At 41.6% G+C, this 12,212-nt stretch overlaps 1 protein-coding gene across 1 annotated transcript in view; it reads left to right on the top strand.

Moving 5' to 3' along the window:
• The window catches only part of slc35e1 (solute carrier family 35 member E1), a 72,191-nt gene extending 60,322 nt beyond the window's left edge, over nt 1–11,869 (top strand). The window contains exons 4-6 of the mRNA XM_068016649.1: nt 2,696–2,821; nt 6,031–6,276; nt 7,237–11,869. Of these exons, the coding sequence (XP_067872750.1) occupies nt 2,696–2,821; nt 6,031–6,276; nt 7,237–7,482 (618 nt within the window). The 3' untranslated portion in view covers nt 7,483–11,869. The remainder of the gene's footprint in view (nt 1–2,695; nt 2,822–6,030; nt 6,277–7,236) is intronic.
• The last annotated feature ends 343 nt before the right edge of the window (nt 11,870–12,212 follow it).

Below are 12,212 nucleotides of genomic sequence, written 5' to 3'. Positions count from 1 at the left end.
GTATGAGATGTTCATAGAGAAGTATTAAGCAGAACTAAACATAAGAGCACAGGAGCAAAAGTTTTTACTTCTACCAATAGGCAGCATCTTTCTGGGAAGGGCCATCTGAGTGTCTCATTAAAAAAATGCACCCTTTGCAGGATTATGCCCTTGTTTGCTTGTTTATTTCCCCCCATTACCTACACAGTGCTCCCTAACATTGAATGCATGGCACAGTTAGATAGGTCCTCGTCTTTAACAACAATTCACATTTATATTGTGCCTGCAACATAGTAAAAGCATCCCAAGACTTGCACATCAAAATTTGAAACTGAGATACATGAGATATTAAAAGCTTGGTTAAAGAGGTAGGTTTTAGGGAGTGTTTTAAAGGGGGAGAGCGAAGTAGAGAGGGTTTAGAAAGGGAATTCCAGAGATTGGGACCTAGGCAATTGATGGCACACCACCAATGGTGTGATGAAGAAAATTGGGGAGGCGCAAGAGGCCAGAATTTGAGGAGCGCAGGAATCTAGGATGGTTCTAAGGCTGGTGGAGGTTATAAGGGCACAGGCAGCATGGTGAGAGTAAATTGTGTAAATCCCACGGTTAGATCCTCATGCTAATGTCATGTGAATCATCTGGACAAATTCTCATCTTGGTGAAGGTGCATCAATATAAAATTATGTTCTGATCCAACTGATGTGGTTGCAATACAGAGGAATTTTACTAATTTTTAACATTCATTGTGTTGGAAATTTGGAAAGTGTGCCACAGCTATCCATGGTTGAAAGTTATCCCCTTCCTTATATGAAACCCTGTGGCCTGTACCAGGATCTCCTTGGAGAATCATGGACACCCATGCTGCAGCACACTACACCATGTTGTTCTGCTTTTTGAGTGTTGGACAATTGTAATCTGATCGGCATGTTACAGTGCATGATCCGTAGCACCATAAATGGAATTACTGAGGTCTGAGACCAGCTTTCTGCTGGTGGAAGACTTTTGGCATCACTGCATGCTACAATTCACTGTTCATGTTCACCCCTATTAATTAGAGTCATAGAGTCGTACAGCATAGAAACAGGCCCTTCGGCCCACCGCGTCCAAGCCGACCATAATGCCTATCTATACTAATCCCACCTGCCTGCATTAATTCCATATCCCTCTATGCCTTGCTCATTCAAGTACCTGTCCAGATGCCTCTTAAATGTCGCTACTGTTCCTGCCTCCACCACCTCCTCAGGCGCAGCTCATTCCAGATACCCACTATTCTTTGTGTGAAAAATTTACCCCTTTGATCCCCTTTAAAACTCCTCCCTCTCACCTTAAATCTATGCCCTCTAGTTTTAGTCACCCCTACCATGGAAACAGACTCTGGCTATCTACCCTATGTATGCCTCTCATAATTTTATATACCTCTATCATGTCCCCTCTCAGCCTCCTTCGCTCCAGGGAAAATAGACCCAGCCTATCCAATCTCTCTTTATAACTCAAGCCCTCCAAACCAGGCAACATCCTTGTGAATCTTTTCTGCACCCTCTCTAGCTTAATCACATCTTTCCTGTAGTGCGGCGACCAGAACTGCACACAGTACTCCAAATGTAGCTGTAACATGACGTCCCAACTCTTGTACTCAATGCCTCGGCCGATGAAGGCAAGCATACCATAAGCCTCCTTCACCGCCCTGTCTACCTGTGTTGCCACTTTCAGGGAACTATGTACTTGCACCCCAAGGTCTCTCTGCTCAACAGCACTCCCCAGGGCCCTGCCATTCACTATATATGTCCTGCCCTGGTTTAACTTCCCAAAATGCATCACTTCACACTTGTCTGCGTTAATTTCCATTTGCCACTCCCTTGCCCACTTTCCCAGTTGTTTTATATCCTGTTGTAACCTTAGACAACCTTCTTCACTGTCCACTATACCACCAATTTTGGTGTCATTTGCAAAATTACTAATCATGTCCCCTACATTCACATCCAAGTCATTAATATATATGACAAACAATAGAGGGCCCAGCACCAATCCCTGCGGCACACCACTGGTCACTGGCCTCCATTCTGAAAAACAACCCTCCACTACCACCCTCTGCCTCCTATCACCAAGCCAATTTTGTATCCAATTGCTAACTCACCCTGGATCCCATGTGTTCAAACCTTCCGGACCAGCCTACAATGCGGGACCTTGTCAAAGGCCTTGCTAAAGTCCATGTAGACAACGTCCATCTCCCTGCCCTCATCAATCCTCTTGGTCACCTCCTCGAAAAACTCGATCAAATTCGTGAGACATGATTTCCCACGCACAAAGCCATGCTGTCTATCCCTAATCAGACCATGCCCTTCCAGAGGCATATAAATTGCACCAGCATTGGTGCACACTTCCTGAAAACACTTGTAAATGGTATTGCACCCGGATAAAGTCCTTTATCAGTGGTGGGTTCAGCATTGGATCGGAGTCTCTTGAATAAACCCAGTAAAATTAGACTGGTACAAGGACAAAGTATTGTGGATGCTGGAAATCTGAAATAAAAACTGAAAATGCTGACTATATATACACAGTACGTCTGGCAGCATCTATGGAGAGATGCTGCCTAACCTACTGCCTACTTCCAGCATTTTTTTGTTAAAATTAGACAGGTGCTGGATTCCTCTCCTAATCAACGTATTATACGGATTCATAGGGGCTGCTCATGTCTTTGTCCTTGCTCTTCCTGCAGGTACTGAGGGATACACGGATGCATCACCTTCGACTCCTGTATATCCTTGGATGTTATGCTGTCATCTTTATGATTCCAACTTGGGTCCTTGTCGATGTGTCTGCATTTTTTGTAAACAGCTCAGTAGTGAGTGAACATCAATATTGATGCTTTCTTTTATTCATTCACAGGATGTGGGTGTCGCTGGCAAGGCCAGTATTTATTGCCCATCCCTAAACTGAGTGGCTTTCTAGGCCATTTCAGAGGGCAGTTAAGAGTCAACCACTTTGCTATGGGTCTGGAGTCACATGTAGGCCAGACCGGGTAAGGATGGCAGATTTCCTTAAAGGATATTAGTGAACCAGATGGGTTTTTATAACAATTCGGTAGTTTGATGGTCACTATTCCTGATACTAGCTTTTTATTCCAAATTTATTTAATTAATTAACTGGATTTAAATTCCCCAGCTGCCAATGTGGGATTTGAACTCATACCTGGGATCATTAGTCCAAGCCTCTGTATTGCTAGTCGAGTAACATAACACAAGTTTCTCTTGAATTTACAATTTATTAGTGACTACCTTATATTTATGGCCCCTAGTTTCGTCTTCTCTACGTCTGGCCCATCCAACCCTTTCATAATCTTAAAGACCTCTATCAGGCCACCCCTTAGTTTTCTCCTTTCGAGAGAAAATATCCACAGTCTGTTCAGTCTTTCCTGATGGTTATAACATCTCAATTCTGGTATCATTCTGGTAAATTTTTTTTGCACCTTTCCAGTGCCCTCTATATCCTTTTTATAATATGGAGATAAGTACTCCAAGCATGATCTAACCAAGGTTCTAGACAAGTTTAACATAACTGCTTTTCAATTCCATCCATCTAGCCTGATTAAGTTGCATCACTACTTTATGATTTGTGTGTCTGTACCCCCAGATCTCTTTGCTCCTCTACCCACTTTTTTCCCCAAGGAGTATGTGACTTCCTTTATCTTCCTAGCAAAATGGACCACCACACGCTTATATATTGAAATTTATTTGTCAAATACATGCCAATTCTTCAAGTTTAACTTCCTCCTGTATTTTATCGCAGCTCTCCTTTGTTATTTATATCCGCCCCCCACCCCCCTCCACAATGTCCTCAAATTTTGAAATTGTACTTCTGAGTCCCATGTCCAAATTGTTTATGTAACTGGTGAATGACAGTGGTCCCAGAACTGATCCTTGTGGAACACCACTTCCCACCTTTTGCCAGTCTGAATAACTATCTTTAACCGCTACTCTCCGTTTTCTGTTTTGTAGCCAAATTGCTATCCATTCTGCTACTTGTCCCCTGATTCCATGTTCTGACCTTGGTCATGTACCTTAGTGAAAACCTTTTGAAAATCCAAATATATTATGCATACATTATTAGCCTTGTTTACCCTTTCTCTTACTACTTCCAAGTATTCAATAAGATTGGTTAAGCTTGATCTTCCCTTTTGGAATCCATGTTGACCATTTTTTATGATGTTTTCAATTTCCAGATGTTTTCCTGCTTATATCTTTGACTAAGGATTCCATTATCTTTCCTACCACCAATGTTAAGCAAAATTGATGTATAATTCCTTGGAACAAAAACAAGAAATGCTGGATTCACTCAGCAGGTCTGGCAGCATCTGTGGAAAGAGAAGCAGAGTTAACTCCGAAGAAGGGTCACTGACCCGAAACGTTAACTCTGCTTCTCTTTCCACAGATGCTGCCAGACCTGCTGAGTGAATCCAGCATTTCTTGTTTTTGTTTCAGATTTCCAGCATCCACAGTATTTTGCTTTTATAATTCCTTGGACTTGTTCTGTCTCCTTTTTTAAATATAGGAACCACATTAACTGTCTGCCAGTCCCCTGGCACTATTCTCTTTTCTTCATATAGATGCAGTGCCTCTGCTATTCTCCCTAATTTTTAATATCCATAGATGCAATTCATCCTGACAAGGGTTTTAACCTGTTTGATTTGTTTATCACTTATCTTTCCACTTTCTACCTTAAATGTCTCTATATCTTTTTAGCTCTCTTCTACTTATGTCATGTCTGCCATATTAATCTAAATCCTGAGACAAAGTAATCTGCCATTTTGCTGGCATTATCCGTGAGTTTATGGTTTGTCATTTCACAGAATCACAAAACTGTTACAGCGCAGAAGGAGGCCATATGGCCCTTCATGTCCACACCGGCTCTCGGAAAGAACTGTTCACTTAGTGCCATTCCCCCACCTTCTCCCCGTAACCCTGAAAATTCTTCCTTTTCGTATAACCATCCAAGTCCCTTTTGATTGCTTCAATTGAACTTGCCTCCACCACACTCTCAGACAGCGCATTCCAGACCTTAACCACTCACTGCATGAAAAAGGCTTTTTCTTGTCGCTTTTGCTTTTCTTACCCATTACTTTAAATCTGTGCCCTCTTGTTCTCGATGCTTTCATGAGTGGGAACAGTTTCTCCCTATCTACTCTGTCCAGACCCCTCATGATTTTGAATACCTCTATCAAATCACCTCTCAGTCTTCTCTACGGAAAACAGTCCTTACGTCTCCAATCTATCTTCATAACTGAAGTTCTAGCTCACCAACATGATTTACCACACTCTGTACATACACATTGAACCCAATTTAGGCTTTATTGCATTTCCTTTTACTCTGACCCATCTAATACCTTACTATTTCTTACTCTAGTACCATCTGTCTCTCCCAATTCTTTTACGCTCCTTGTTTTTCCCCTTTAACGTTACTGCCTAGTTCCCATCTTTCTCTTACTTCAAACCTCCCAGACACTCAAAGACTTAGTCCACAATTCAAACAGTAAATCACCATGGCACAAACCTAACTCACCTCATGACGTCAACTTATCCCTATCCTGATTTTTCGTTTGTTATTTATATCTGTAAAATATTTTACTATTTCTTTTTATATTCCTTAATAATTTAATTTCATTGTTTTTCTTTACCTTCCTAATTGTTTCTTTGATTTCTTTCCTAACCTCTCTGTATTCACTTTTGCCATCCTCTTTGCCATTGTCTTCATATTTAATGTATGTCTTTTTCTTAAGTTTCAGTTTTGCCCTTGTTTCTTTATTCATCCATGGTGTGATTCTACTGGCTAGTTTGTTCTTGCTTTTTAGTGGGTTATACTTCTCCCGGACTCTCTCTATCACAGTCTTCATGTGGACATAGCAGGAGAGGGGAAGGTTCAAAGATAAGTTTTAAGAGTTAAAGTGGGGATGGGTAGTGGGAGAGAGAATAATGAGCTTTCTGTTATTTACGTGATTCGCAGTGACAGCTTCACAGAGATGTATCGAGTCACCAATTTATTGCTTGTCTCTTCCAGGCAGACGTCTCCCACTGGCACTGGACCCTCATATTGCTGCTCATCAGTGGCTTCTGTAACTTTGCTCAGAACATGGTTGCCTTCAGTATCCTGAACCTCATCAGTCCACTCAGCTACTCTGTGGCCAATGCCACCAAGAGGATCATGGTGATTTCAGTGTCGCTTATCCTGCTGCAGAACCCAGTAACTTCTACCAACGTCATGGGGATGATGACTGCCATTGTCGGTGTGTTCGCCTATAACAAGGTCAGTCTGTTTCCTGTCCTATTCCTAAATGAGAGACTTCTTTAATTTTTTTTGATTTATTCTTTCATGGGATGTCACTGGCAAGACCAGCATTTGTTGCTGATCCCTAATTACCCTTGACAACCAAAATGGTTTGCTAGGCCATTTCAGAGGGCAGTTAAGAGTCAACCACATTGCTGTGGGAATGGTGTCACATGTAGGCCAGACCAGGTAAAGACAGCAGATTACCTTCCCTAAAAGACATTAGTGAACCAAATGAGTTTTTCTGACCATCGATAGTTTCATGGCACCATTACTGAGCTAGCTCTCAATATTTTTTGTTAATTAATTGAATGTAACAATTAATTGAATTGAAATTCTACCAGCTGCTATGGTGGGATTCAAGCCCATGTCCCCAGAGCATTACTGGTTTACTGTTTCAGTGACATTGTCACTACGTCACCATTTCCCCGTTAATGTACTGTTTCCTCCTGCTGATATATACTGAGGCGCAGTTTCAAACAATCAGTTGACATCTGGTCTGTCGCCATGTTACATTACCATCCTTCACCTGCAAGCATGGACAGAGAGTGTCAATGGCCTATTTGACTCCAGGAGGATGGGGGAAATTGGTTGTCGTAGCCAATCCTGTTCCTGCCTTAATCTGTCTTTTACACACATAGGACAAGGAATGTCATTTGGATCAAGGCAATCTATGGGGCAGGGAATGTTTTGTGGATCGAGGTCCTCGATGGGGTCTGACTTTCTGTAACTATATGATGTTGAGTGAAGTTCTGCTTTATGCCTCACACAGTAGCTGCTTTGAGCGCACTCACATCGTTAATAGAAGGAAATGGGAAAACAATCGCCCTTCCTCATTCAGTTACTCCCTCAATCTGAGGATTCAGTGCTCTTAACCATTTAAAATGAGAACTAATTTTTAAATGATACCCACTCAGTTCTTGTCTCTTTCTGCAACAGGCTAAATATGATGCTAACCAAGAAGCCAAGAGAAAGTTGCTCCCAGTCACCTCGGGTGACCTTGTGTCTCTCGATCAGCATCAAGAACTGTCTGCTGATCAGAAGGGGCAGCTGAATGGGACTGTGCTGTACCCTCAGCACACAGAGTACCAGTACGGACGGAATGGCCTGCTGGCCGAACAGTTGCAGTACAACCGGCAGAACACCCTTGGAACTACCTACTTATCCAACCGATTTGACATCTAGTCTTGTGACCAAAACCGTCCGACTTCACCCTTAACTTATTCTGCATACAATCGGAAACTCCCGGTTAGCTGATAGATTTTAGCAAGAGACCTCGGTTTGAGGCCCTATTTTTTTTTTTATTTTATGGTAATGGAGAGAACACTGTAACTCAGACTTGATGAAGATGCATTTTGCACCATGTGTGTTTGACTGTGTGTCTGACATCACTCTGCCTGAGATTGTGTTGGGGAGGGGGCTGATGGGGAGAAGGCATGGGATGGTAGACCAGTGTGAGGTGATCACTTCACAGAGTGAACAAGGCAGTGATTAAGTTATTGAGGACCTGCACAAGAAGCCCACTTCTTAAAAGGGTGCATGAAAGATTTTGGAATCATTAACCTGACCCTTCTAGCCCAATATTAAATATTACCTCCTTGTTTCTGCGTGTGACAGTGTTGCACTTAAGTGCACCATACATGACCGAATCTTTTCAGAAGGCAGTGTGGCATCTTTGGCTAATGGTGCAATTCTTCCAGTTTTTGGAGGGGTGTGGTCTACCTTTGTCAATGATATTTTTAGGTAGATAGATAATTATTTGACTATGATTGATGAATGGAGAGTACTGATCAAATGATTCCAATAATTGCCATACTGTAATATCAATATGTTGCGTCCGAGTTTTCCATTATGTTGGGAGGTGGAGAGTTTTGTCACCCTGATGTTGAGATGTGCCTGCACAGCCTGCACGTCTCTCAATACCCCAGCTTGTGTCTGTTAACCAAACATTCCCTGGTCACTTCGGATTTAATCTGGATTTAAATAAGCTGCTAGTGTGCACAGTATAGATGGACTCCCTTCTGATTACACTAGGTCTAAATAATCCAGTTTAGCATCCCATAGCAACTCCAAGTTTCTGTCAACAGCTAAAATTAACAGTCAGACATGGTGAGTGAACTGCTGATCAGACTCTATGCCATGTCCCCATAGAGTTATTCAAATCAAACAATGCCAAATCAGACTGGCTCAGTGGTAGCACAACAAAACCAGAAAACGCTGGAAATACTCAGGTCAGGCAGCATCTGTGGAGAGAAAAACAGAGTTAACGTTTCAGGTCTGTGACATTTCATCTGAATCAGTGTTGGCACTCTTGTCTCTGAGTCAGAAGGTCATGGGTTCAAGCCCCACACCAGAGATTTGAGCACAGAATCCGAGCTGACACTTTGGTGTGCAGTACCTAGAGAGCTCTGTAATGTGAAAGGTGTTTTTTTTTCAAATGAGACATTCAACAAAGGCCCTGTAGTTTTATTTGTTAAATGTAAAAAAGCCCATGGCACTATTCAAAGAAGAACAGAGGAATTCTCCCCAGTGTCTTGGCCAACTTTTATCCCTCAACCAAAGTCACCAAAAACACATGATCAGGTCATCATCTCATTGCTATTTGTGGGGCCTTGCTGTCTGCAAATTCGTTGTTCTGTTTCCTACATTACAACATTAACTACACTTCACAAATAATTAATTGACTGTACATTGCTTTGAGAGTTCCTGTGTATGTGCAAAGCACTAGATAAATGTAGGTTCTTTATTCAGTCCGTCCGCTGGTTTTGCAGTATTTAAAATTGAAAAAAATTGTGTTGCGAAGTGTTTACTTGTGTATTGGTGGAACAGATAGGGAGATGTCAGCCTGGAAAATTAGCTGAAATCCGCTGCACGATAATAAACGGGGTGGTGTGCAAGCTCCAAGATGGGAACAATTGTCAGTACTCAATCCCTTCCAAATGCCCATAAACAGTGAACAAAAAAACAACTTTGAAATGCTGAAAACTGAAATAAAAACAGGAATTGCTAGAAGAACAGCAAATCAGTCAGCAACTATGAAGAAAAAAGATACAATTGCTGGTTTAAATGTGTAGCTTTTCATAAAGGTTCTATGTATATAACACGAAACTGCTGTTTCTCTTCACAGATGCAGACCAACCTACTGTATTTTTCCAGTATTTCCTGCTTTTAGTTGAAGGCAGTTCTGTGCTGTTCACAAACTCCCAAGAGTTGGTTCGTTCTGAATTGCTGTATGCCTAAGCATTTCATTAATCCAGTATCTGTTGGGAGAATTATTACGAAGTTGGCAGTTAAAATTGCTTCACGAAAGGAGCCTGTAGCCTGCAAATCCCATAATGACCAAATACTTGCGTCAGTTGGCCACATTGCTGACCTTGGGATGATTTTTATCATGCAGCAGTCGCCATGTTGGAAGTGGACACTGATCAAAAAGACACATCACTATTATTAATGAGTGATTAATGGTCGTACTAGTGCAACTAACTAAAAGGGAAGTGTTTTCTGTACTTGGTCATCATACAGTCTTATTGCACTTGTTTCTTCATCGCCTTTTGTATTTGTTTTATGCTGAGAATAGCTATCTTTCTCACTTTCTCTCTCACTGTCACTCGATCACTATCTTTTCTCTTTCTGACTTACCATCTTTCTAACTGTCTTATACTTTTTCTCGCTCTGTCTCTCTCAGACAATAAATCACATTTATTATATTTGTATAAATTTCCCAACTAAAAAATCCTTTCCCATTTTCCTCACTCCCCCAGAACAGTTTAATGTTATTTCTGACTGGTGGTCATTGCAGCATCTGTGTAGTGTCCATATGCTGTCCTTAAAGCACGTCATACTGATGTGTTGCAAAATTTTGAATGTTATAAATAGAGATCTGTACACTTGTTTTTATGCTCATAAGTTGTTAGTTAAAACTAACCAGGAAGCAGTCATCTTTCAAGTTTCACTAGTCACAGCATGAATTAAGATGCTGGATCTGACTTGCTATGACTAAGGTGCTGAAGGGAGTTCTGCTTTATGCCTCACACTGTACCTGCTTAGAGAGTGCTCAGTGTCATTAGTGGGCAAATGGAAAAACAATCCCCCTCCCTTGTTCAGTTGTTCTCTTGGCCAGCCGTTTGAAATGAAAACTAATCTTTAACCCATTGACCATCGCCATAGTGATCGTGTCCCTCATCTGTACAACCTGCTGCATAAATGCAAACGGCAGGGAACATTTGAAATAAAAATGTCCTATTTCCCACAGTTTCACACTCCACTCGCTGTAATTATTCTGGCTTGTAACTGGTAATCTTACTTCGCTGTACATTTAAAGATTAACAAGGATTTTGAGAGTTGAAGCAGCTGATTTAATGACATTTTTTTATTGGTAATTAATTCCTGCTCTTAAACTCTCCTACCCTCCTGAAAGACCCCCGCCACCCCCCCCCCCCCCCCCCCGATCTCCACTTCCTCCAGGTACAGTGGAAATTTTTTCTCTGTCCGTGCCTCACCAGAATTATGCGGTGGATTTAAACTATGCAACATATTCCTTACCGCAGAAACAGTTATTAGAGTTTGTGCTGTGCGCAAATTGGCTGCCATGTTTCCAATGTTACAATAGTGACTACACTTCAAAAGTGCTTCATTGACGATAAAGCACTTTGAGATGCCCTAAAATCAAGAATAGTGCTATATAAATGCAAGTCTTTTCAATAAAAAAAGTCCACACGTTGTACAGACTAACCCATTCATTTCTTCAGGAGCCATCACAGCCACGGAATGACACTCAGCTGGGAGCTGCATTCCGTCATGACCAGGTACTTGGTTTGAATCAGAGCCATATGCACAAAATTTGTAAGCCTGTTCATAGATCATGATGGTACATCCCTACAGTGAATGCTGGAGAAGTGCTCATTTAATCCAGTGACTTGATCATTACTCCTGGCTTCAAACCAAGCTTGCTGGGGCATTGGCATGGAGAAGCACAGCTCAGCTGGGAGCAATGCCCGGACTGTCCCTTTAAAAAATGTTTGAGGATTATAATTGCACAGTAGTGTGGATCAGCTGTTGAGACTCTGCTCGGCACCCAACCCTACTAGTGAAGACCCTCTGCCAGCTGTGGAACGGCAGCTGGGTGTGGAATCATTCACAGTGTTCATGTCCTGACTGAGGTTTAACTTGGGCAATTTCGATTCTATGTTTTCTGTCTCCCCAATGCACACAAAACAGTTTGATCCAGCTTTGAAATAGCATTTATTTAATAGGTTTGTTCTTTTGTAAATACTGTAGAAATTCGGGGTTAAATCTACCTCTGTGGGTTTCATTTGGGTTGTGCAGTGGTTATATGCAGATGCCCATGAATGATATCCCTTACTGACATCACTGGGATGGATATGGAACCAAACTCCAGTTTGATGCTCAGAGTTGGACGGGTATCTCTCTGAGTGGAGATACATTTGTAAGGTGGGAAATTCTGTAACAAAACGCAGTGAACAGATATAGGAAATCAGAGTTTGCTTTTCCGATTGAACTCAAAAAGTAATTGTGTGTTGTACAGTCTTATGTAATCAGTAAAGGGCAAAAGCACCAAATGACCAGACACTGGCCAGACATTTTCAGGAGTTGCTGATAATGTTAGGGTACAGGGATCTCAATAGGCAGAGAGGTTTAAGGTTCATGAGGGTTGGGGTATTGCTGGGTTCAGGGAGTTTTGTGTACATGGGTGGAAGTTAAGGGTTACTGGAAGCTTGGTAACCCAAAGAGATCAAAGAAGATGAGCTATTTCCTCACTTTCTTGTTCCCACCTAAAGGTTTACCTTTTTATCAAATAATATTAACAGAAAATGTAATGTCCTTTCTACAAGTCTCGTATCCATTTTTAGGTTGAAACCTTCATCTTTTGCATTTTTTTAAGGAGGAATGTGTTG

This window comes from Heterodontus francisci, chromosome 36 (assembly GCF_036365525.1).
Source record: "Heterodontus francisci isolate sHetFra1 chromosome 36, sHetFra1.hap1, whole genome shotgun sequence".
Taxonomy (NCBI): Eukaryota; Metazoa; Chordata; class Chondrichthyes; order Heterodontiformes; family Heterodontidae; genus Heterodontus; species Heterodontus francisci.
Note: the sequence above shows the minus strand (reverse complement) of the source record. Positions and strands in the feature narration are given on the sequence as shown.